At 39.9% G+C, this 22,935-nt stretch overlaps 1 protein-coding gene across 2 annotated transcripts in view; it reads left to right on the forward strand.

The window, feature by feature from the left end:
- PARP14 (poly(ADP-ribose) polymerase family member 14) overlaps positions 1 to 22,935 on the forward strand; it is a 50,458-nt gene that overhangs the window by 11,915 nt on the left and 15,608 nt on the right. For both annotated transcript variants that reach the window (XM_021934120.2, XM_003894012.5), the window contains exons 5-11: positions 1,438 to 1,674; positions 5,380 to 7,622; positions 12,419 to 12,655; positions 13,204 to 13,425; positions 16,913 to 16,991; positions 22,217 to 22,366; positions 22,665 to 22,727. In XM_021934120.2, coding sequence (XP_021789812.1) covers positions 1,438 to 1,674; positions 5,380 to 7,622; positions 12,419 to 12,655; positions 13,204 to 13,425; positions 16,913 to 16,991; positions 22,217 to 22,366; positions 22,665 to 22,727 — 3,231 coding nt within the window. The remainder of the gene's footprint in view (positions 1 to 1,437; positions 1,675 to 5,379; positions 7,623 to 12,418; positions 12,656 to 13,203; positions 13,426 to 16,912; positions 16,992 to 22,216; positions 22,367 to 22,664; positions 22,728 to 22,935) is intronic.

Genomic DNA, 22,935 nt, shown 5'->3' on the forward strand with positions numbered 1-22,935 from the left:
GCTGTGGGCAGAGATGAATAATCAGGTTCCTGCCCTTGAGAAACTCACAGCCTGGGGTCAGGGAGGAAGCCCATATGTAAACAAATAAGGAAGGTCCAAGAGAAGAAGCTGTCTCTCTAAGCTGTGAACAAAAAGCTGTGGGAAATGGGAGGAAAGGGACCCCCTTTCAAACAAGGTGGCCTGGTCTTGCTTCTGTGAAGTTTATACTCCAGTAGTACCATTTGATAATGTCCAGAATATATTCCATCTTCTTGACATAGCTGTTTCCCTATCCATCTGGTAAACCCCTCTTCATTGTTCAAAACCCAGATCAGAGCCACTTACTCTGGGAATCATTGTCTGATTCCCAGTATTAGTCTTCCCACCTCATTTGATCCCACAATAGGCAATTTATTTGCTCTCAAGACTTGCTCCCTCATGGATGATGCACTGGCAGAGACTTGTTATGTTTATTTTCGTATCCTCAGATCCTAGCACAGTGCCTGGCACATCGTGGGCCCACCATCGATACTTCTTCTTCTTCTTCTTCTTATTATTATTATTTTAAGACAGTCTTGCTCTGTCGCCCATGCTGGAATGCAGTGCAGTAGCATGATCTCAGCTCACTACAGCCTCTGCCTCCCGGGTTCAAGTGATTCTCCTGCCTCAACTTCCCGAGTAGTTGGGACTACGGGCATGCACAACCATGCCCAGCTAATTTTCTTATTTTTAGTAGACATGGAGTTTCACTATGTTGACCAGGCTTTTCTCGAACTCCTGATCTCAGGTGATCCGCCTGCCTTGGCTTCCCAGAGTGCTTAGATTACAGGCATGAGCCACCATGCCCGGCCAATACTTATTATCAAAGAGACAGTTGAGTCCTGAAAGATGAATAGGATCAAGATAAAAAATTGGAGAAGAGCATTCCAAATGCAGGAAATTGTATACCCAAAGACCCTTTAAAGGAGAAGGGGGTTTACAAAAATAAAGGGGGTTTCCATGTTGTGGCAACATGGAAAATAAAATGAATGGCAGGGAATAACCAAAGGTGATGCTTGGAAATTAGTTTCGAGTCACATCGCTAAGGGCATTGTACACCTGGCTGAGGAGTGTCAACACTCATACCTGCAGGTAATGGGGAGCTATTGAAGGGCTTGAGAAAGGGGTGAAATGAGATTTGTAGGGAAAGCCCTCAGGAGGGTTGGTGACGGCTGGGGCAGGAAGTGGGGACATAGCTCAGTGGCAGCAATCGAGGTAAGACATTCGCATGTGTGTCGCTCAGAGACTGGGAGTTTTAGGTATGTAAATTCTCATGTAGGTGTTAAGATCTTGTGTCTAAAAATGGAGTGCTTAGCTCTCCCTTTTAACTCAATTAGTAGCCAGACATTTTCTTCTATACAACATAAAGATACAATCAAAATTTACTGATTTTCTTTCCTTTTTTTTTTTGGTTTGTAGATACTGTAAGATTTGTTGATGATTGTACCAGGCACCATTCAATTAAACAACTTCAGCTTTCTCCAAGACTTCTGGAAGTGACAAAAACAATCAGGGTTGAAAACCTGCCACCTGGTGTTGATGACTACAGTTTAAAACTTTTCTTTGAAAATCCCTATAGTGGAGGGGGAAGAGTTGCCAATGTTGAATATTTTCCTGAAGAGAGTTCAGCTCTGATTGAATTTTTTGACAGAAAAGGTAATATTTGTTAACCTGTCATACATGGCATAATCTAGGCCATTTTTAGCTGAGCTTAACAGTTATCAATTTAGTTCTGATGTGTTTTATTTGTTTATTTATGCATTTCTTTGGGAATTGAATAAATAATCCTGTTCATCTGGGATATGATGCTTAATAAGGCCAGTGATTCAGACTTTAGAGAAGGAACATCAAGTTTTTGAAAGATTTAAGGAGATTCTTTCATGAGTCTCTACCTATGATGGACTGAAAAATACATTCTTGGGATCTTTGAAATACTATATTAAAAAGGAGATGATCTGTGTTTTAGCCACACACTTGATAGAAACACTCAAATTAATTACAACAAGGTTAGGTAAAGAAATACTCAGCAACTCGTAGAGTTCCTGTACAGTACCACTACTACTTTCACCTATTGTACCGTCATTCAAAAATGGACAGGAGTGGTTTCACATGACCAGTGGATGCCTGCTGGAATATTGTTTGGAGTGACCCTGTGAAAACCATGTCCAGCTGAACCTTAGAGAAATACTTGTGAGTGTTTTGTGACAAAGACTGCCAGTTCTCTGAGGCATATACAAGGTCAGCTTGGAGGTTCTACTTGTGTTCAGAGGTCAAGGCTGAGCAGAAGGAGTTAGGGGGCCAGGCTTCTTAGGAAAAGAAGGAAAATTGTGCCTGGGATTAATAAGGGTGGGGCATGACATAGGATAATGTGGTATGCCACTCACTTGAGAGAAATTGTTCCAACAGGGTACTTGAAGGAACCTCCCTTTTCCCAACTCAATTTTTATGAGTTGGGAAAACTGGGTAAAAGTATGGTTTGAATTAAAATGGAATGAAAGACCTACTATTCCTTGGGCAAAGGGACAAAGAGGAGCTTCTGTCACATATTCAAATCTCCCTCTGCCTGGTCTTGGGCCCGGGGAGAGAGAGGGGTACATAAAATCCTCTACCCTAGAAATTAACCTCCCAGTTTGTGGTGAGAGTTGACAGTTTCAGGGTTTTCAAACATCTTGAGGGCATGGGGCTGTTGGGTTTGTCCTCAGAAGGGCTATTCTGCACATACACAACTAATGTTAAGTACTATTTAATGAAGGTTTATTTTCTCCCAGAGCTATTCATGTAAACTCTATGGGGCCCTCTCAAAGGTTCCCTTCCTCCCTGATCCCTTTGTACCATCTAACTTTTTTGACCACACCTCCTCCTCCAAACTCACTCATTCTCTGTCCTCCACAATCTGTGATATACTGACTTTCTTTTTTGTTCTCTAGCTTCTCCTTCTTTTTATTTTTTAATTTTCATTTTATTATTTATTTATTTTGAGACAAGTTCTCACTGTCGCTCAGGCTGGAGTACAGTGGCATGATCATGGCTCACTGCAGCCTCAACCTCCCCAGGCTCAGGTTCCTTCCACCTCAGCCTCCAGAGTAGCTGGGACTACAGGTGCATGCTACCATATCCAGCTAATAGATTGTATTTTTAGCAGAGATGGGATTTCGCCATGTTTCCCAGGCTGGTCTTGAACTCCTGGGCTCAAGCAATATTCCCTCCTTTGCCTCCTAAATTGCTGAGATTATAGGCATGAGTCACTGCATCCAACTTAGCTTCTCATTCTTTTAATTATAACTTACATTTGCATAGCTTTGCAGGGTGTTACCAAGTGCACTCAGACAGTCTGTCTTATGGGCATCTTGATTGTTATAATCCCTGTTTTACACATGAGGAAACTGAAGCACAGAAAGGTCCAATAACTTGCCCAAGATTACGCAGCTAGTAAGTGACACAGTCAGGATTTGAACTTGGGTATTCTGGTCCCATAACATATACCCTAACTTCTCTCCTTTTTCCAAATCTCCTGTTCACCTATAACGTTAATTTTTCTTATAGGATAGTTCACCATTCACAATGGGTTGCCAATAATGAGGCAGATGGTAGATAGAGCTTGGTTTAAAAGAGAATTTGTTGCACAATATTGTGTTTTACGTAGATTTCTTGAGAGGAAAAAATTAGGCATTTTACTCTAAAATTATTTGGTTCAACTTCACAAAATCTGATTTAATTTTTAAGGAAAGAATTTTCATTGAACACCTGTGTCTGTAAGATCTTTGGCTGTTTTTTCTGCTACAGTATCTCACAATCCCATTAATAATCTGCACGGTTAGATAAACTTTGTCCTTACAGACAAGCAAAGCAGGATGGAGACTTGAAGGCATATTAAGATGACATCTGCCATGGTTCTTGGATCAGACAGACCTGAATTTGATTCCTGGCTTTGGTGCTTACTAGCTTTGTAATCTTGGCCAAGTTACTTTAACCCACCTAAGCCTCTGTGTTCTTATCTGTAAAATGGGACTCACATTACTGCTTACCTTAGAGGAGTGCTGTGAGGTTGAAATGAAATAATACCAGCAAAGTGCTTGGTGCCTGACAGTGCTCAGTATGTTGGTAATCATAAATACTGCCTAGGCTTAGGGCTGCCACAGGGCCACGTTGGGAAGTTGAAGCTGTATGTTTGGGCCTCTGAAGGCCACTGTCTTTCCATCATGCTCGATACCAGCTCTAGGACCCAATCACACACAAGGTGAAGTTACTTTAACAGCTTTCCATAAAGGTTGCTCTTTTAACCCAAGTTGTTATTGGAGCACATTCCGATTCCCTTTCTGTAGATGCTCTGCCTAATAACTTACACAATATGAGGAGGGGCTTGGAAGAGAAGAGCATGGGCATGCACACACACGCAAACACACCCATGGGAGTGTTCCAGTGAAGTGGAAAAAGGAGATTGCAGCAGGGCCAGGAGGAGGTGTGGGTCTTACTGAATCATAGTCTGTGGGGCTGGGCTCTCAGAGGACCGTGATGATGACTCGGGTTTGGTAGAGGGGCAAGAGGATGGGCTTTGGGGTTGGACAAACACTGAATCTTAGCTGAGTTATCTGCAGTCTATGTAACCCTATCCAAGTTATCTGACCTTTCCTAGCCTCAGTTTTATCATTTGTAAGTAGGGATGATAATAATAATGTCTCTACCTCAAATGGTTGTTAAATATATGTAAAGCACTCAGAATAGTGTGTGACACATGCTAAGCTATAATAATTTATTATTATGCTCCTCCTTTTCAAGGTATTAATGTTAATCTAACTCAATTTTGAAGCCTAAAATTATAGGACTGTACAGGAAGACCAAATAGCATAATACTAAGGTGAGCTTCACTTTGAGCACCAAAATATTTTTTATACTAGGGCAAACATTACTCTCACGCTTGTGACCAAACTCATGTATTTCTTAACATGATGGTGATATATCAGTAATATCAGGAAAACAGTAAATGGAATTTAATTAACAGGATTTCAGCATAGATGGATCTTGGCTAGAAAGTAATTATTCCATTCAATAAGGGATACCTGTGCACCTGTGCACTGCTAACCCATATCAGTTTATATTTGAGCACTTTGAGAGTAGTGCTGCTTTTTTAATATGCTGTAACATCACAATCCTACCAACATTAGATTTTTTTTTCTCTAAAATGGGAAAATTTAGTTTTGTTTTTCTTTGCCACATACCATCTTGGTCTTACTTTGTTTTATTTCTTTCCTTTGTTAGAAAAACATTAGATTTTTTTTTTCTCTAAAATAGGAAAATTTTGTTTTGTTTTTATTTACCATATATCATCCTGGGCTTACGTTATTTTATTTCTTTCCTTTTAAGTGTTAGACACCATCATGGCCACAAAACTCGACTTCAATAAAATGCCGCTTTCTGTGTTCCCGTACTATGCCTCACTGGGCACAGCCTTGTATGGAAAGGAGAAGCCTCTGATCAAGCTTCCAGCACCATTTGAAGAGTCACTAGATCTTCCCTTATGGAAGTTCTTACAGAAAAAGAATCACCTGATTGAGGAGATAAACGATGAAATGAGGCGTTGTCACTGTGAGCTCACATGGTCCCAACTCAGTGGTAAAGTTACCATCAGACCAGCAGCCACCTTAGTCAATGAAGGAAGACCGAGAATCAAGACCTGGCAGGCAGATACTTCCACGGCACTCTCTAGCATCAGGTCTAAATATAAAGTCACCCCAATTAAAGTGGATCCAACAATGTGGGACACCATAAAAAATGATGTGAAAGATGACAGGATTTTGATTGAGTTTGATACACTTAAGGAAATGATAATCTTAGCAGGGAAATCAGAGGATGTCCAAAGCATTGAGGTACAAGTCAAGGAGTTAATAGAAAGCACTACTCAAAAAATTAAAAGGGAAGAGCAGAGTTTAAAGGAAAAAATGGTCATTTCTCCAGGCAGGTATTTTCTTTTGTGTCACAGCAGTCTACTGGACCACCTACACACAGAGTGCCCAGAGATAGAGATTTGTTATGATGGAGTCACTCAACACTTGTGCTTGAAAGGACCTAGTGTAGATGTGTATAAAGTCAAGTGTGCAATCCAGGAAAAGGTGTACACCATGGCTCAGAAAAACATTCAGGTTTCTCCTGAGATTTTTCAGTTTTTGCAACAGGTAAACTGGAAAGAATTCTCTAAGTGTCTTTTCATAGCACAGGAAATTCTTGCACTTTATGAGCTAGAGGGTACAACTGTTCTCTTAACCAGCTGTTCTTCTGAAGCCCTGTTAGAAGCTGAAAAGCAAATGCTCAGTGCCTTAGATTATAAGCGCATTGAAGTTGAGAACAAAGAAGTTCTTAATGGCAAGAACTGGAAAGGGCTCACTCATAATTTGCGTAAGAAACAAAATTTCTCCCCAAACACTGTAATCATCAGTGAGTTATCTTCAGAAACCACAGCTGAAGTCATCATTACAGGCTGTGTAAAGAAAGTAAATGAAACCTATGCATTGCTTTTTAACTTCATTGAACAAAACATGAAAATAGAGAGACTGGTTGAAGTAAAGCCTTCCTTAGTTATTGACTATTTAAAGACAGAAAAGAAGCTATTCTTGCCAAAGATAAAGAGAACAAATGTGCAGGTAAGTTTCAATCCTGAGAACAAACAAAAAGGCATTTTACTAACTGGCTCAAAGACCGAAGTACTGAAGGCAATGGACATCGTCAAGCAAGCCCGGGATTCAGTCTGTGTTAAAAGTGTCCATATTGATAAGCCAGGAGCCAAGATGTTCTTCCGGGATAAAGCATGGTTTTATCAACGTGAGATCAAACGGTTGTTTGGTTGTTACATTGAACTACAGGAGAATGAAGAAGTGAAGGAAGGAGACAGCCCCTCTGGGCAGAAGTGCTTCTCTCGGACGGCCTTGGCCCCCGGCATCGTGCTCATTGTGCAGCAGGGTGACTTGGCACAGCTTCCTGTCGATGTGGTGGTAAATGCATCTAATGAGGACCTTAAGCATTATGGTGGCCTGGCCGCTGCGCTCTCAAAAGCAGCTGGCCCTGAGCTCCAGGCCGACTGTGACCAGATAGTGAAGAGAGAGGGCAGACTCCTACCGGGCAATGCCACCATCTCCAAGGCAGGAAAGCTGCCCTACCACCACGTGATCCATGCAGTGGGGCCCCGCTGGAACGGATGTGAGGCCCCGAGGTGTGTATACCTATTAAGGAGAACTGTGCAACTAAGTCTCCGTCTAGCCGAAAAATACAAGTACCGATCCATAGCCATCCCAGCTATTAGTTCTGGAGTCTTTGGCTTTCCCTTAGGCCGATGCGTGGAGACCATTGTTTCTGCCATCAAGGAAAACTTCCAACGCAAGAAGGATGGACACTACTTGAAAGAAATCTACCTTGTTGATGTATCTAAGAAGACCGTTGAGGCCTTTGCAGAAGCTGTGAAAACTGTATTTAAAGCCACCCTGCCAGATACAGCAGCCCCGCCCAGTTTACCAGCAGCAGCAGGGCCTGGGAAAACATCATGGAAACAAGGAAGTCTGGTGTCCCCGGGAGGCCTGCAGATGCTGCTGGTGAAAGAAGGCGTGCAGAATGCTAAGGTGAGTGTTGCCTTTACAGAACACCACCAGGGCACTGTGACTCCACTTAGTCAGCGACTCTCTCATGCAGGGCTGAAGAAAGATAAGGACCAAGGGGAGAATCAAGGGAGAGAATCCCATGCCCTCCACGCCCACCTTTTAACAATTTTCCTTAGATAACTGGGCTCCTTACCAAATCATTTACTAATCGAGATCAGCCAATTATTTGTGAGAACTGAAAGTGTGTAGAGGTCAGATTTCTAGGTTTCCAGTAGATGTAGAAATCCATAATATCACACATTTAGACAGTTCTCTATACTATACGCCTGCCGTGTTTTGGTAAATCTAAGACTAATTTCCTAGTTTACTGACAGCAGATACAGAACAATCAGAGCATAGGGTATGCAGAAGACAGGAATCTTGTCAATGATGCTGAGCAAGAGTGAGCTTAGGGCCAGAGTCTGAGGGACCATCAGCGCCCAACACCAGTGAGGAAGTGAAAAGTGGACCTGAGGAAGTTACAGGTGCCAGGCAGTATGTAGGGACAATTCTTGTAGGCTGCAGGGGCATGGCGGCGGCGGGGGGGCTAAAATGTTTATTTTTATTTTTAATTTTTTTTCAGGCAGGATCTCGCTCTGTCACCCAGACTGGAGTGCAGTGGCACCATCTCGGCTCACTGCAACCTCCACCTCCCGGGTTTAAGTGATTCTCCCACCTCAGCCTCCCTAGTAGCTGGGACTACAGGCACGTGCCACCATGTCCGGCTAATTTTTGTTTTTTTGTTTTTTTTTTTTAGTAGAGATGGGGTTTCACCATGTTGGCCAGGCTGGTCTTCAACTCCTGACCTCAGGTGATCCGCCCACCTCAACCTCCCAAAGTGCTGGGATTACAGGCATGAACCACTGTATTTAGCAACATAGGGTCTAACTAATCAGAACAGCAGCCATCTGCCCAGGGTCTGAAGCCTCCTACTGTGCCAGGCACTACTTCTTTAATTGGAAGATTTGGGGGAGTCCTGGCAGGGGAGTCAGGGTGGAGATGGTGGGAGCAGTGAGGGCAGATGCCGGGCAGCACTTATTTCCCAACCAACAGAAACATTTTTCCTTACTGTCTTAACTGGCATGGCCATAGTTGTGTCTTCTAGTGGATATTTGCCTCAACCTTCCTCTGCTGGCGTGGAGTGAATGTGCTCGGGGCTGCCAGAGGGACCCTGGGACCCAGAGCTGGGTGAATGCCCTTCCTGCCACCCAAGAATGCTGCTGGGCTCTTTTTTGCCCCGCTTTTTAAAAGGAAGATCAATTAGCACAATATACATAAAAGAAAACAGACATCACAATACAATGAAAGTTTCATCAAGTCTGAGTGTTTTATTCAAAGACCAAGACCAAAGTCCTAAATTACTAGCACTGGGTGTTACTTATCTTCATCATCTTTAAACAAAATACAGTTGAATATGTGCTTTACATGATATTAAGTGAAATGAACAAAATTTAATAAACTTGCCAAATGTTTTGCTTTGAATTGTTTAAAAGAAAAAGTATATCTAAGCATACATCCAGTGTCCAATGTAATGTGATAAAAGATGACACAATTGAAACTATATTAACCTGAATATATTTGCTGTTTCAGCATATTTCTACATCACAACTGTCTTGAGAAAAGCTGAAAATTGATTAACAGTCACACTCAATCACCTTCCTTTTTGTTTAAACAGCTTTGTTGAGATATAATTCACATACCATACCTGTTTACAATGTGCAATTCAGTGGTTTTTAGTATGTTCACTGAAGTATGCAATCATTACCACAATCTAATTTTAGAACATTCTCATCATTCCAGAAAGAAACCCTGTGCCCATTAGCAGTCACTCCCCATTCCGTCCACCCACCTCCCCAGCCGTAGGCAACCGCTAATCTACTTCCTGTTTCTATAGATTCACTTATTCTGGAAATTTAATATAAATGGAATCATACAATTTGTAGTTGTCTGACTGACTTCTTTCATTTAGCAGAATGTTTTCAAGGTTCATCGATGTTGTACCATGTATCAGAACTTACTTCCTTTTTATGGCTGAATAATACTCCATTGTATGGATAGACCACATTTTATTTATCCATTCTTCAGTTGATGAACATTTGGATTGTTTCCACTGTTTGACTTCCATGAATAATTCTGCTATGAACATTTGTATACCAGTTTTTGTATGAACATATGTTTTCAGTTCTCTTGGGTATATACCTAGGAGTGGAATGGATGGGTCATGTGGTAACTCTGTGTTTGACCATCTGAGGAACTGCTAGATCATTTCCCAAAGCAGCTGCACCATTTTACATTCCTGTCAGCAACATTGACAGTTCCAATTTCTCCACCTCCTTGTTGACACTTGTTATTATCTTCTTTCTGATTATAGCCATCCTAGTGAGTGCGAAGTCACATCTCACTATGGTTTTTTTTTTTGTGTTTTTTTTGTTTTTTTTTTGAGACGGAGTCTCGCTCTGTCACCCAGGCTGGAGTGCAGTGGCCAGATCTCAGCTCACTGCAAGCTCTGCCTCCCGGGCTTACGCCATTCTCCTGCCTCAGCCTCCCAAGTAGCTGGGACTACAGGCCCCCGCCACCTCGCTCGGCTAGTTTTTTGCATTTTTTAGTAGAGACGGGGTTTCACCATATTAGCCAGGATGGTCTCGATCTTCTGACCTTGTGATCCGCCCGTCTCAGCCTCCCAAAGTGCTGGGATTACAGGCTTGAGCCACCGCGCCCGAGCCTCACTATGGTTTTGATTTGAATTTCCATAATGACTAATGATGTTGAGCATCTTTTCATGTCCTTTTTGACAATGTGTGTATCTTCCTTAGAGAAATGTCCACGTGGACCCTTTGCCCACTTGTAATTAGTTAGTTAATTATTTTTAGAGACAGGGTCTTGCTCCGTCACCCAAGCTGGAGGACAGTGGCACAATCATGTCTTGCTGTAACATTGAACTTCTGTCCTCAAGTGATTCTCCCTCCTTGACCTCCTGAAGTGCTGGGATTACAGGTGTGAGCCAAAGTACCTGGCTTATATTTTCTCTTTTTCATTTGGGTTATTTGTCTTTTTATTATTAAGTATTTTTTCTCTATTTTGGATATAAGTCCCTTATCAGATATATGATTTTCAAATACTTTCTTCTATGTACCATCTTTCTTTTTTGAGTTGTTACTTTGTATAAAATATTTTTTGTTTTAAAGTGCTGAACTGGAAGATTTAAAACAGATTTTTACTTATAGTAAGCTTAAGTAATAACTACAAAAACCATAGCTAATATTGGTTGTTACTATGTGCCAAGCCTTGTGCTGGTTTTTTTTGTTGTTCTTGTTTATTTGTTTGTTTATTTATTTTGAGATGGAATCTTGCTGTGTCACCTAGGCTAGAGTGCAGTGGCGCAATCTCAACTCACTGCAACATCTGCCTCCCGGGTTCAAGTGACTCTCCTGCCTCAGCCTCCCGAGTAGCTGGGACTACAGGCGCCCGCCACCACACCCAGCTAATTTTTGTATTTTTAGTAGGGATGGGGTTTCTGCTTGTTGGCCAGGCTGATATCTGACTCCTGACCTCAGGTGATCAGCCTGCCTCGGCCTCCCAAAGTGCTGGGATTAGAGGCGTAAGCTATCATGCCCAGCCAACACTGTGCTGTTTTTGACATGCATTTTCTTATTCACTGCCATGCGGCAGATTCTAGGACTATTATTCTTCTCACTTCACAGACGAGAGAGTGAGACTTAAAGGGGTTAAGTAATTTGCCCACATCCCCCAACTAGCAAATGGTAGAGCCAGGATTGGAATTTGTTCAGGCTCTTAACCATTGCATTATTTCAAAATGTTAAAAATAATTTTGTGTCTCATTTTTAAAAATCAACTCTTTTGACCAAGCATCAGTAATGGGAATGAATTTCATTCCTTGTCCCTTTTGACACCAAATGTCACGACATTTTTTCCCAACTAGGCATGGTGGCTTATACCTGTAGTCCTAACTACTTGGAATGCTGGGGTGGGAGGATCACTTGAACCCTAGGAGTTTAAGGCTGCAGTGAACTATGATCATGCCACTGCCCTCCAGCCTGGGTGACAGAGCAAGACCTTCTCTCTTAAAAAAAGTCATACTTTGCTTTCCTTTCACTCCCATAGATGCGTAGCTTCCATGACTGCAATAACTGCTCTGCATTACTCCTTAGTGACCCAGGCAGGCCAGCTTTGAAAATCACTTGGCTACGTTCCCTCTTTCTGTTCTCTTGGCCTCTCTAATCTGCTCACATTCACTGATGAAAAAAGCTTCCAGGGCTGATCCCTGCCTGTCAGGCAGTCCAGATGTCTTGGCACTCGAGGTGGGCCCCCCAGTCTACCCCCAGTGTAACATTTCTAGCCTGGAGTGTACCATTTTGCTGCAGAAGCTCTCTCAGATCAAATTAATTTGTTCACAGCTCACAACCCACCATGCCTATGTCATGCTGCTCTCTGTCTCACTCTGCCTGCTGAAATTCTTCCCATTTCTCAAAGCCCACATTGCTCATGGTGTCTTCACTAGTTACTGAAACAGCTTTCTCTGGACTCCTCCAGTGATGCCATACCATTCATAGATTGCTTTTTGACTGCTCTCTTTTGTTCCTAAGTGCCACTTAAATAAGTATTTAGTAACACTTTGTCTTGTGTTGATATTTAAATCACTGAAACCTTAATCATCTTAGTTGTCTCCCGTTGTGCCAAGCCCAGTGGCTCAAATATAGTAATCATTGATGAATGCTTTTTGTTACAATTGGAAACAAATTTTTGGTTTTGTCTTTCAGACGGATGTTGTTGTCAACTCCGTTCCCTCTGATCTTGAGCTTAGTAGGGGGCCTCTTTCTAAGGCCCTCTTGGAAAAAGCTGGACCAGCGCTCCAGGAGGAATTGGACACAGTTGGACAAGGGATGACTGTCAGCGTGGGCACAGTGCTCAAAACCAACAGCTGGAATCTGGACTGTCGCTATGTGCTTCACGTGGTAGCTCCGGAGTGGAGAAATGGTAGCACATCTTCACTCAAGGTTGGCCCTGGTTTTGAATTCTCCAGGAAGTCGGGTAGCCCTTTGGGTTCTCCTTTTATTAGCATATTGATTGGACATAGATTGGGCCTTGTCTGTTTCTCTTCCACAATAATCACACTTTTGGCAGATTCCATCATGTGGCCATTTCTTTCAGCTGTAGCTGACTTCTCCTGATGACTAGTTAATAATATAAATGAATTATTGTGCTCAATAATTATTGGAGCTCAGGGAAGGGTTACTGAACATAATATTATTACTTGCTTAGTGAAGAAAGCCAGAGAAGGGTGTGAAGAATGGAAGAGAATGAAGGAAAAGAACAGTAGTTGCTTTGCTTCTTTCCTTCATTGTGAATGTGTTTAAGTCTTTCGCATTCTCTTTTCCTTTTCCTTTCTTTCTCCTGTATTTTTCTTTCCTCTTCTGATTGCCCTTAATCACTGTTGAAAGCAAAAAGGAGTATTCGAGGTCACAAGGTTGCTAAATTCTTGTCCTTTTTATTCTAACTCCCATTTCTAGACAAGATGTATAAGGATATGCTTTGTGCGTTTCAGATCATGGAAGACATAATCAGAGAATGTATGGAGATCACTGACAGCTTGTCCTTAAAATCAATTGCATTTCCAGCAATAGGAACAGGAAACTTGGGATTTCCTAAAACCATATTTGCTGAATTAATCATTTCAGAGGTGTTCAAATTTAGTAGCAAGAATCAGCTGAAAACTTTACAAGAGGTTCACTTTCTGCTGCACCCAAGTGATCATGAAAATATTAAGGTACAGTGCCACTCATTTCTGATTATTTTGTAACTGAGACCTAATGTTTTTTCAAATGTCTTTTTGTTCTGACAGGATGCTTTTTGCATTCATTTCCCCATACAGGAAAGTAAGGAAGTAGTTTATACTTGTAGTTGTAGCATGACAAATTTTAAGACAAGTTACAGATGTAGGGAAAGTTTAACTTCCTATTCAGGAAAATTTCAAACATATCCAAATGTAGACATAATAGTATAATGAAGTCCGTTGTACCTATCACTGAACTTCAACAGTTATCAACCTATGGCCAGTATGTTTCATCTGTATCTCCATTTATTTCCCTTCCTTCTATATTATTTTGAAGCAAATCCCAGACATATCATTTTATCCATAAACAATTCAATATTTATTTTAAACAATAACATTTCTTTTTAAAAAAGTAACATAACCACAATACTGCATCACATCTAAAATAAATGGACAATAATTCCTTTATTTAACCAATTATCAAATCAATTCTCAAATTTCCAACTATCTCATAAGCGTTTTGTTTTTACAGCTTTGTGTTTGAAGCAGAATCCAAATAAGGCCCACATATTGCAATGGAGTTGACTATAGGATTTCCCTCCATATGGACATAGAAAAATTTTAATGCAGAGCATAAAAGCACAGTGTGGCCTTATCACTAGGAAGATATCAGAAGGTGTGGTTAGAATGGATTAGCACATTCCCATGTGGATAGGAGAGTTGGGACCAGAAACACCAGAACCATCATCAGTCATGAGTTCATCATTCAGCTACATTTACTGAGCATCAGCTGTGGGAGAGCCATTGGACTCAGCATTATGGCAGCACAACAGGCATTTAAGCCATTATCCCTGCAGTCCAAGTGTTTACTTAATCAAATAAAGTAGACGACATTCAATGTTTGAAAAATTCCCATGATATTACAAAAATTGATCAAATAGATTAAAATCAGCAACCCAAGAGATATCTATGGATCATTGGACCATCTGAATTTTTAGGTAACACTTAATTTTTCTGTGACACTAGATACTACCTTTAAGTTCATTGGAAGCAAGTAAATCTAACGTAAATTCTAATCAGGCAGCCAACCACCTGAGTAAAATATGTGGTCCATTTACTTGTCCTGTATAATTAGTTACTCTTCTTTGCAACAGAAGCTTTTAAAATAATCTCCCTATGACTTGCATTGTGCAAGGTGATGTGGATCGTGGAACAGGACGAGTAGGAATAGCACATACTTTCCCTCCTATAAATCACAATTACTTTAGAGCTAAGATTTATATACACAAAATGAACTAAATGAGAGGCATGAAGTGCTGTTTTTGAATGAACAGGTGATTGAATACAGCATGAGTCCTGTGACACAGACCTGAACCTTCAAATACCACTCTTTTTCATACAACCTCAGCATTCATTTTCTTTCCTAAAGACTGAGTATTTTGCAAATACTCTGTAAAAAGAATTAGTCTATATAGATACCTTTAGTACCATCTGAAATTCTCTGTGTGTGTCTGTTACACTTTTTCTCTTTAGACTCTTAAAGACAGTTAAACTTTGGTTACATTTGCACACACACACAAAAAAATCAGCAAAGCCTATTGAGATGTTTATAGATGGAGACTGTCACAGAGATTGGAAAGCCGCAGTCCCGTGATTTGAACATGGCCTCAGATGTGCTTTATTTAGATTATTTTTAAAAAATTCAATCAGTTGCTAACACTTAAAAATCAAAAATTTTACATAAAACTCTAGATATCCACTATGACCTAAAACTTAAAAACTTCTGGCACATTAAACATGGCTTCCTGCTTGGAACAGGAAGTTTTCCATGTCTGAGTGGCAGGTGTTCTCTAGTTCTCCACAGTCAAATCAGTCTACCTTTACCCATGTGCCTTACCTACCTGGCTCCTGGAGGCCTGTGAGTCTGAGATCTTTGTTCTACCCTCTCTCTGAGTCCTTCTCCCATTATTGCATCTGTCTTTAGCCAAGATGTTACTTGATTTTTTTTTCCAAAAAAATTATCTGTTGCTTGTTTACAAAGAGGAAGAAAATGATGATTTTGGAGGGTCACCAACAGGCAAAAAAAAAAAAAAAAAAAAGAAAAAAAAAAAAGAAATTCACAGGTTTATTAACACTAGAACACATACACCAGCTACTTGCTCCAAAAATCATTACTCCCCAGCCCCTCCTCTTTTGGTACAAATAGGAAATTAAAAATGGAAGTGTTTGGGACCTTGTGATGGTCATTCTCTTAACATTGTAGTTCTTACAATAGGCAAGTTATTTGCTTTGACTGACTATTATGGTAATTAATGTTCATTGTTGAAACTTTGAACAATGCAAAATGCATAAATTCTTTAGCTGGATTTTATTCCAGCCTGCTTTTTTACATATGTACTTTTAAAAGTGGGATTGGCTGGGAGCGGTAGCTCATGCCTGTAATCCCAGCACCTTAGGAGGCCAAGGCAGGCAGATCACCTGAGGTCAGGATACCAGCCTGGCTAACATGCCGAAACCCTGTCTCTACTAAAAATACAAAAATTAGCTGGGTGTGGTGGCCTCCCAAGTAGGCTGAGGCAGGAGAATCACTTGAACCTGGGAGGTGGAGGTTGCAATGAGCCAAGATTACGCCACTACACTCCAGCCTGGGTGACAGAATGAGACTCCATCTTAAATAAATAAATAAATAAATAAATAAATAAATAAATAAATAAAAGATTGTGATTATATATTATTTAATATCCTTTGCTTTTATTTTCTATTTCATTAAATCTTCTTTGAGGCTGGGCACAGTGGCTCACACCTTTAATCCCTGCACTTTGGGAGGCCAAGGCAGGAGGATCACTTGAGGCTAGAAGTTCAAGACGAGCTTGAGCAACATAGGGAGATCCTGTTTCTACAAAACAAAACAAAACAAAACAAAACAGAACAAACAACCAAAAAAAACTTAGCTGGGTGTGGTGCCATATGCTTATAGTCCCAACTACTTGGGAGGCTGAGGTGGGAGAATTGCTTAAGCCCAGGAGGTCGAGGCTGCAATGAATGCCTCTAGCACTTCAGCCTGGGTGACACTCCAGCCTGGGCATCACAGCAAGATCTCATTTATTAAAAAATAAAAAAGTCTTCAAAAATCAGTTTTTAATGGCTACTAAATAATCCAACACATGGATACAGCAACATTTATTTAACTTTTTCCCTGTTGAATTTTTAACTGTTTTTTCTCTATTATGAATGGTACTGTAGTGAATATCCTTGTATTTATATCTTTGTCCACATCTTTATTTTCATTAGACATATTTATAGAGACAGAATCATGTGTTGTTTTCATAACTTTCAAGATCTGCAATGAAATTAAATAATACTGTTTGATAATGGTTATCTCCCAAATATGTATGTATGCATGCAGGACCAAACACCCTGATGATTCCAATTTATTCGTCTACAGAGGAGTGTAATGATCAATGCTATGTTTATATTTCAGGCATTTTCAGATGAATTTGCCAGAAGGGCTAATGGAAATCTCATCAGTGACAAAATTTCCAAGGCTGAAGATACACAAGGTTCAGTAAAGCTTCTAAATTGGAAAGTGATTTGTAGTTGCTAAGTAACTGTTCATTGACAGGCAAAAGATAGTAGTGATAATTTTTATGAAAGAAAAAACAATGAGTGACAAATGATACTAAGTTATGTTTCATATGCCTGAGCGTGTAAGACACTGGTCATGTTTACATCATCTGAAGCAGAGGGGAAAGGCAGGCCAAGTTATATAATCTGTACAATGGGTTTTAAGTAATGACAAGACTACCATATCCTGAGGAGAATGTGACATGTATTTTCCAAAATAGACAAATTAGAGAGACAACGCTAACCAAATGTTTCACCTCTGTCAAATTTGTTGTTACCATATTTGAGTTGATCCTGTTTGAGTTTCACCAAGGCTTCTTTAATAGAAAAATGTATGTCTTTCACCAAATTTGGAAATTTTTAAGTTATCTCTTTAAGTGCTTTTTTGTGCACTGATCTATTTCATATCTTCTTCTGTTTTCCAATACTGTGGTGCTAAGCCTTTTGACAGTGTTCCAAGGTCTCTGCAGAGCTGTTCTCCCCATGCCTACCACCCCCCTGCAACCCCGCACGTCTCTTTTCTCTCTTGTTCTTCAGATTGGATAATTTATCTTGACCTATCTTCAAGTTCACTGAGTCTTTTCTCTGCCCACTACGCTATTGAGCCCATCCAGTGAATGTTTTATTTTAGATATATATACGTAAGTTCTAAAATGTCTATTTGGTTCTTTTTAAAATTTTTAAATTCTTTAAAGTTTGAACTTTATTTTCCTTTGCAATTTATTATTATTATTATTTCAATAGTTTTGGGGATACAAGTGGTTTTTGATTACATGGATAAATTCTTCAGTAGTGATTTCTGAGATTTTAGTGCATCTGTCACCTGAGCAGCATATACTGTACCCATTATGTAGCCTTTTATCCCTCACCCCTCTCTCAACCTACCCCTTGGAGTCCCCAAAGTCCATTATGTCACTCTTATGCTTTTGCATCCTCATAGCTTAGCTTTCACTTATAAGTGAGAACATAGGATATTTGGTTTTGCATTCCTAAGCTACTTCACTTAGAATAATAGCCTCCAGCTCCATCCAAGTTGCTTCAAAAGACATTATTTCATTCCTTTTTATGGCTGAAGAGTATTCCATGGTGTATATATAGCACATTTTGTTTATCCACTTGTTGGCTGATGGGCACTTGGGTTGGTTCCATATCTTTGCAACTGCAAATTGTGCTGCTATAAACGTGTGTGTGTATGTCTTTTCATATAATGACTTATTTTGCTTTGGGTAGATACCCAGTAGTGGGATTGCTGGATTGAATGGTAGTTTTACTTTTAGTTCTTTCAGGAATCTCCATACTGTTGTCTGTAGTGGTTGTAATAATTTGCATTCCCACCATCAGTGTAAAAGTGTTCCCTTTTTACCACATCCATGCCAACAGCTATTGTTTTTTGACTTTTAAGTTATGGCCATTCTTGCAGGAGTAAGGAGGCATCTCATTGTGGTTTTAAGCATCTCATTGTGGTTTTAATTTGCATTTTCCTGAAGATTAGTGATGTTGAGCATTTTTTCTTATGTTTGTTGGCTATTTGTATACCTTCTTTTGAGAAATGTCTGCTCATATCCTTTGCTGACTTTTTGATGGGATTATTTTTGTTTGTTTGTTTGTTTGTTTTTTCTTGCTGATTTGTTTGAGTTTCTTGTAGATTCTGGATACTGGTCCTTTGTCGGATGCATAGTCTTTGAATATTTTCTCCCATTCTGTGGATTGTCTGTTTACTCTCCTGATTACTTTGCTGTGCAGAAGCTTTTTAGTTTAATTAGGTCCCATTTTTAATTTTTGGTTTGGTTGCATTTACTTTTGGGGTCTTAGTCATGAATTCTTTGCCTAAGTCAATGTCCAGAAGAGTTTTTCCAATGTTATCTTTTAGAATTTTTATGGTTTCAGGTCTTAGATGTAAGTCTTTGATCCATTTTGAGTTGATTTTTATATGAGGTGAGAGATAGGGATCCAGTTTCATCTTCTACATGTGGCTTACCAGTTTTCCCAGCACCATTTATTGAATAGGGTATCATTTCCCCAATGTATGTTTCTGTATGCTTTGTTGAAGATCAATTGGCTTTAAGTATTTGACTTTATTTCTGGGCCCTCTATTCTATTCCATTGGTCTACATGCTTATTTTTATACCAGTACCATGCTATTTTGGTAACTATAGCCTTGTAGTATAATTTGAAGTTGGGTAGTGTGATGCCTCCAGATTTGTTCTTTTTGCTTAGACTTGTTTGATTATATGGGCTCTTTTTTGGTTCCATATGAATTTTAGGAATTATTTTTCTAGTTCTGTGAAGAATGATACCGGTATTTGGATGAGAATTCATTGAATCTGTAGACTGCTTTGGGCAGAATGGTCATTTTCACAATATTGATTATTTCCATCCATGAGCATGGAATGTGTTTCCATTTGCTTGTGTCATTTCTTTGACCAGTGTTTTGTAGTTTTCCTTGTAGAGATCTTTCACCTCCTTGGTTAAGTATATTCCTAGGTATTTTATTTATTTATTTATTTTTGCAGCTATTGTATAAGGGATTGAGTTTTGATTTGATTCTCAGCTTGGTCGTTGTTGGTGTGTAGCTGGGCTACTAATTTGTGTACATCGGTTTTTTTAACCTGAGACTTTACTGAAATTGTTTATCAGATCTAGGAGCTTTTTGGAGGAGTCATTAGGATTTTCTAGTATACAATTGTATTATCCGCAAACAGCAACAGTTTGGCTTCCTCTTTTCCAGTTTGGATGGCCTTTATTTCTTTGTCTTGTCTGATTGCTCTGGCAGGGACTTCCAGTACTATGCTGAATAGAAGTGGTGAAAGCGGGCATCCTTGTCTTGTTCCAGTTCCCAGGGGTAATGCTGTCAACTTTCCCCCATTCAATATGATGTTGGCTGTGGGTTTGTCATATATGGCTTTTACTACTTCAAGATATGTCCCCTCTATGCCTATTTTGTTGAGGGTTTTTATAATAAAGCGGTGCTGGATTTTATCAGATGCTTTTTCTCATCGATTGAGATGATTATATGGTTTTTGTTCTTAATTCAGTTTATGTGATGTATCATATTTATTGACTTATATATGTTAAACCATCCCTGCATCCCTGGGATGAAATACACTTGTTCATAATGTATTATCTTTTTGATGTGCTGTTGGATTTCGTTAGCACATATTTTGTCAAAGATTTTTGCATCTGTGTTCATCAGAGATATTGGTCCATAGTTTTCTTTTTTTGTTGTATCCTTTCTTGGGTTTATTATTAGTTTAATACTGGCTTTTAGACTGATTTAGGGAGGATTCCTTCTTTCTCTATCTTTTGGAATAGTTTCAGTAGGATTGGTACCAATTCTTTGAATGTCTGGTAGAATTCAGCTGTGAATCCATCTGGTCTGGGACTTTTTTGTTGTTGGCAATTTTTTAAATTACTGATTCAGTCTTGCTGCTTGTTATTGGTCTGTTCAGGGTTTCTGTTTCTTTCTGATTTAACCTAGGAGGGTTGTACGTTTCCGGAATTTATCCATTTCCTCTAGAGTTTCTAGTTTGTGCACGTAAAGGTATTCATAGCAGCCTTGAATGATCTTTTGTATTTCTGTGGTATTGGTTGTAATGTCTCCAGTTTCACTTCTAATTGAGCTTATTTGGAACTTCTCTCTTCTTTTTCTTGGTTAATCTCACTAACGGTCTATCAATTTTCTTTATCTTTTCAAAGAGCCAGCTTTTTGTTTCATTTTTTATCTTTTTGTGTTTGTTTGTTTGTTTCAATTTCATTTAGTTCTGCTCTGATCTTTGTTATTTCTTCCACTGAGTTTGGGTTTAGTTTGTTCTTGTTTCTCCAGTTCCTTGAGGTCTTTTTAAAATAGTTTCTATTTCTCTGCAGAGACATCCTATTTTTCCATTCATTCCACATCATTTCCATCCATTCAAATGTGTTTACTTTGACCTCATGGATCATAGTTATAGTAGATGCTTTAAAGTCTTCTATAATTCCACCATCTGGGTAACTTTGGGATTGACATTTTTTTTTAATGGAGTCTTGCTCTGTTGCCCAGGCTGGAGTGCAGTGGTGCAATCTTGGCTCACTGCAACCTCCACCTCCTGGGTTCAAGCAATTCCCTTGCCTCAGCCTCCCAAGTAGCTGGGATTACAGGCATGTGCCACCACGCCCAGCTAATTTTTGTATTTTTCTTTTAGTAGAGGCAGGGTTTTACCATGTTGGCCAGGCTGGTCTTGAACTCCTGACCTCAAGTGATCCACCTGCCTTGGCCTCCCAAAGTGCTGGGATTATAGGCATGAACCACCGTGCTTGGCCGGGATTGACATCTTTTTTTTTTTTTTTTTTTTTTGAGACAAGGTCTCACTCTGTCACTTAGGCTGGAGTGTAGTGGCACGATCTCAGCTCACTGCAGCCTCAAACTCTGGGGGCTCAAGTGATCCTCCTACCTCAGCCTCCCAAGCAGCTGGGACTACAGTTGTGCACCACCATGCCCAGCTAATACTTGCATTATTTGTGGAGATGGGGTCTCACCACGTTGTTCAGACTGATCTTGAACTCCTGGACTCAAGTGACCCACCCACCTTGGCCTCCCAAAGTGCTGGGATTACAGGCGTGAGCCATCGTGCCTGGCTGGATTGACATTCTTAAGGGTTGATCAAATTTTCCTGGTTCTTTATATGACAAGCAATTTTGTAATATAGACTGGACATTTTAAATATTATGTTGTGAGACTAGGGCCACCGTTGGGTCAAAGCTGGGAGAGAAAAGAGGAAAAATGTTAAAACAGAACAAAATGGAAAACCACCCCCCTTAGCAGATTGCTTCTGCGAGTTTTGGCTCCTTTCTTCAATCTGTCTGCTGTTATTGTAACTTTTCAGAGCTCTTGGGTAGTGGCTTTTTGTCCTGTTTTTAGTTGTAATCAATGGGAGAGATAGGCTATAGCAGACTAACTTCACCTTGGCCAGCACCAGAGTTCATGTTTGATATAGATTCTATTTTCTAATTCTTTTTTCTTAAACAGATCATCACTGAGGCTGAGGGACAGGGCCGGGTTAAAGACCAGAGGTCACAGAAAGAGAGAGAGAGGGAAGACATACAAGAGGGCCACATGTGAACAGGATACCCGAGTCATTCTTGCTGTGGCTGACTTGGTTATTGACTTTACTTCTTTTCTTTTCAGGTTTTTATGGGACTGTTTCTAGCCCTGATTTAGGTGTGCATGAAATGAAGATTGGCTCCATCATCTTCCAGGTGGCTTCTGGAGATATCACCAAAGAAGAGGCAGATGTGATTGTAAATTCCACATCAAAGTCGTTTAATCTCAAAGCAGGTACTTGTACAATTTTGATGAGTTCAATAGTTAATGGTAGATGCCATGAAGGAGGGTTTCTGTAGCCAAACTGGTTTTTATAACTTTGGCTTGTTAATTAATAACTTCTAAATTATGTTGACAGGGTTTTCCATAATTAATAATGTTTATTTTATGAAGTTTTCTTCTTTGTCATCAGCAATACCCAATTAGAGTATTCCTCAGATAATGGAGAATGCATTTAGATAATCTTTCTGATCCAAATATACCATAGTGGTTTTTTACTCATGTTTGTAATCATCTTGATTTTCTCATGTAGGGGTCTCCAAAGCAATTTTAGAATGTGCTGGACAAAATGTAGAAATGGAGTGTTCTCAGCAAGGTAAAGCACCTTCTATTTTTTGGTCCGGAGTTGTAATTGTATGGGAGGCTGTGGAGAGGCTGAGGAAAGACTTGGGGTTGGGGAGACAACACTCTAATTTTAAAATGATACATTTTACTAAAGAATTTCAATCACAGAGACTTAGAAGTGAAAAGTAATCTCACAGTTAAAAAGTAAAGTCATACCATTCCATCAAAGATAGTATTTC

The sequence above is a fragment of the Papio anubis genome, chromosome 2, assembly GCF_008728515.1.
Source record: "Papio anubis isolate 15944 chromosome 2, Panubis1.0, whole genome shotgun sequence".
NCBI classification, from domain to species: Eukaryota; Metazoa; Chordata; class Mammalia; order Primates; family Cercopithecidae; genus Papio; species Papio anubis.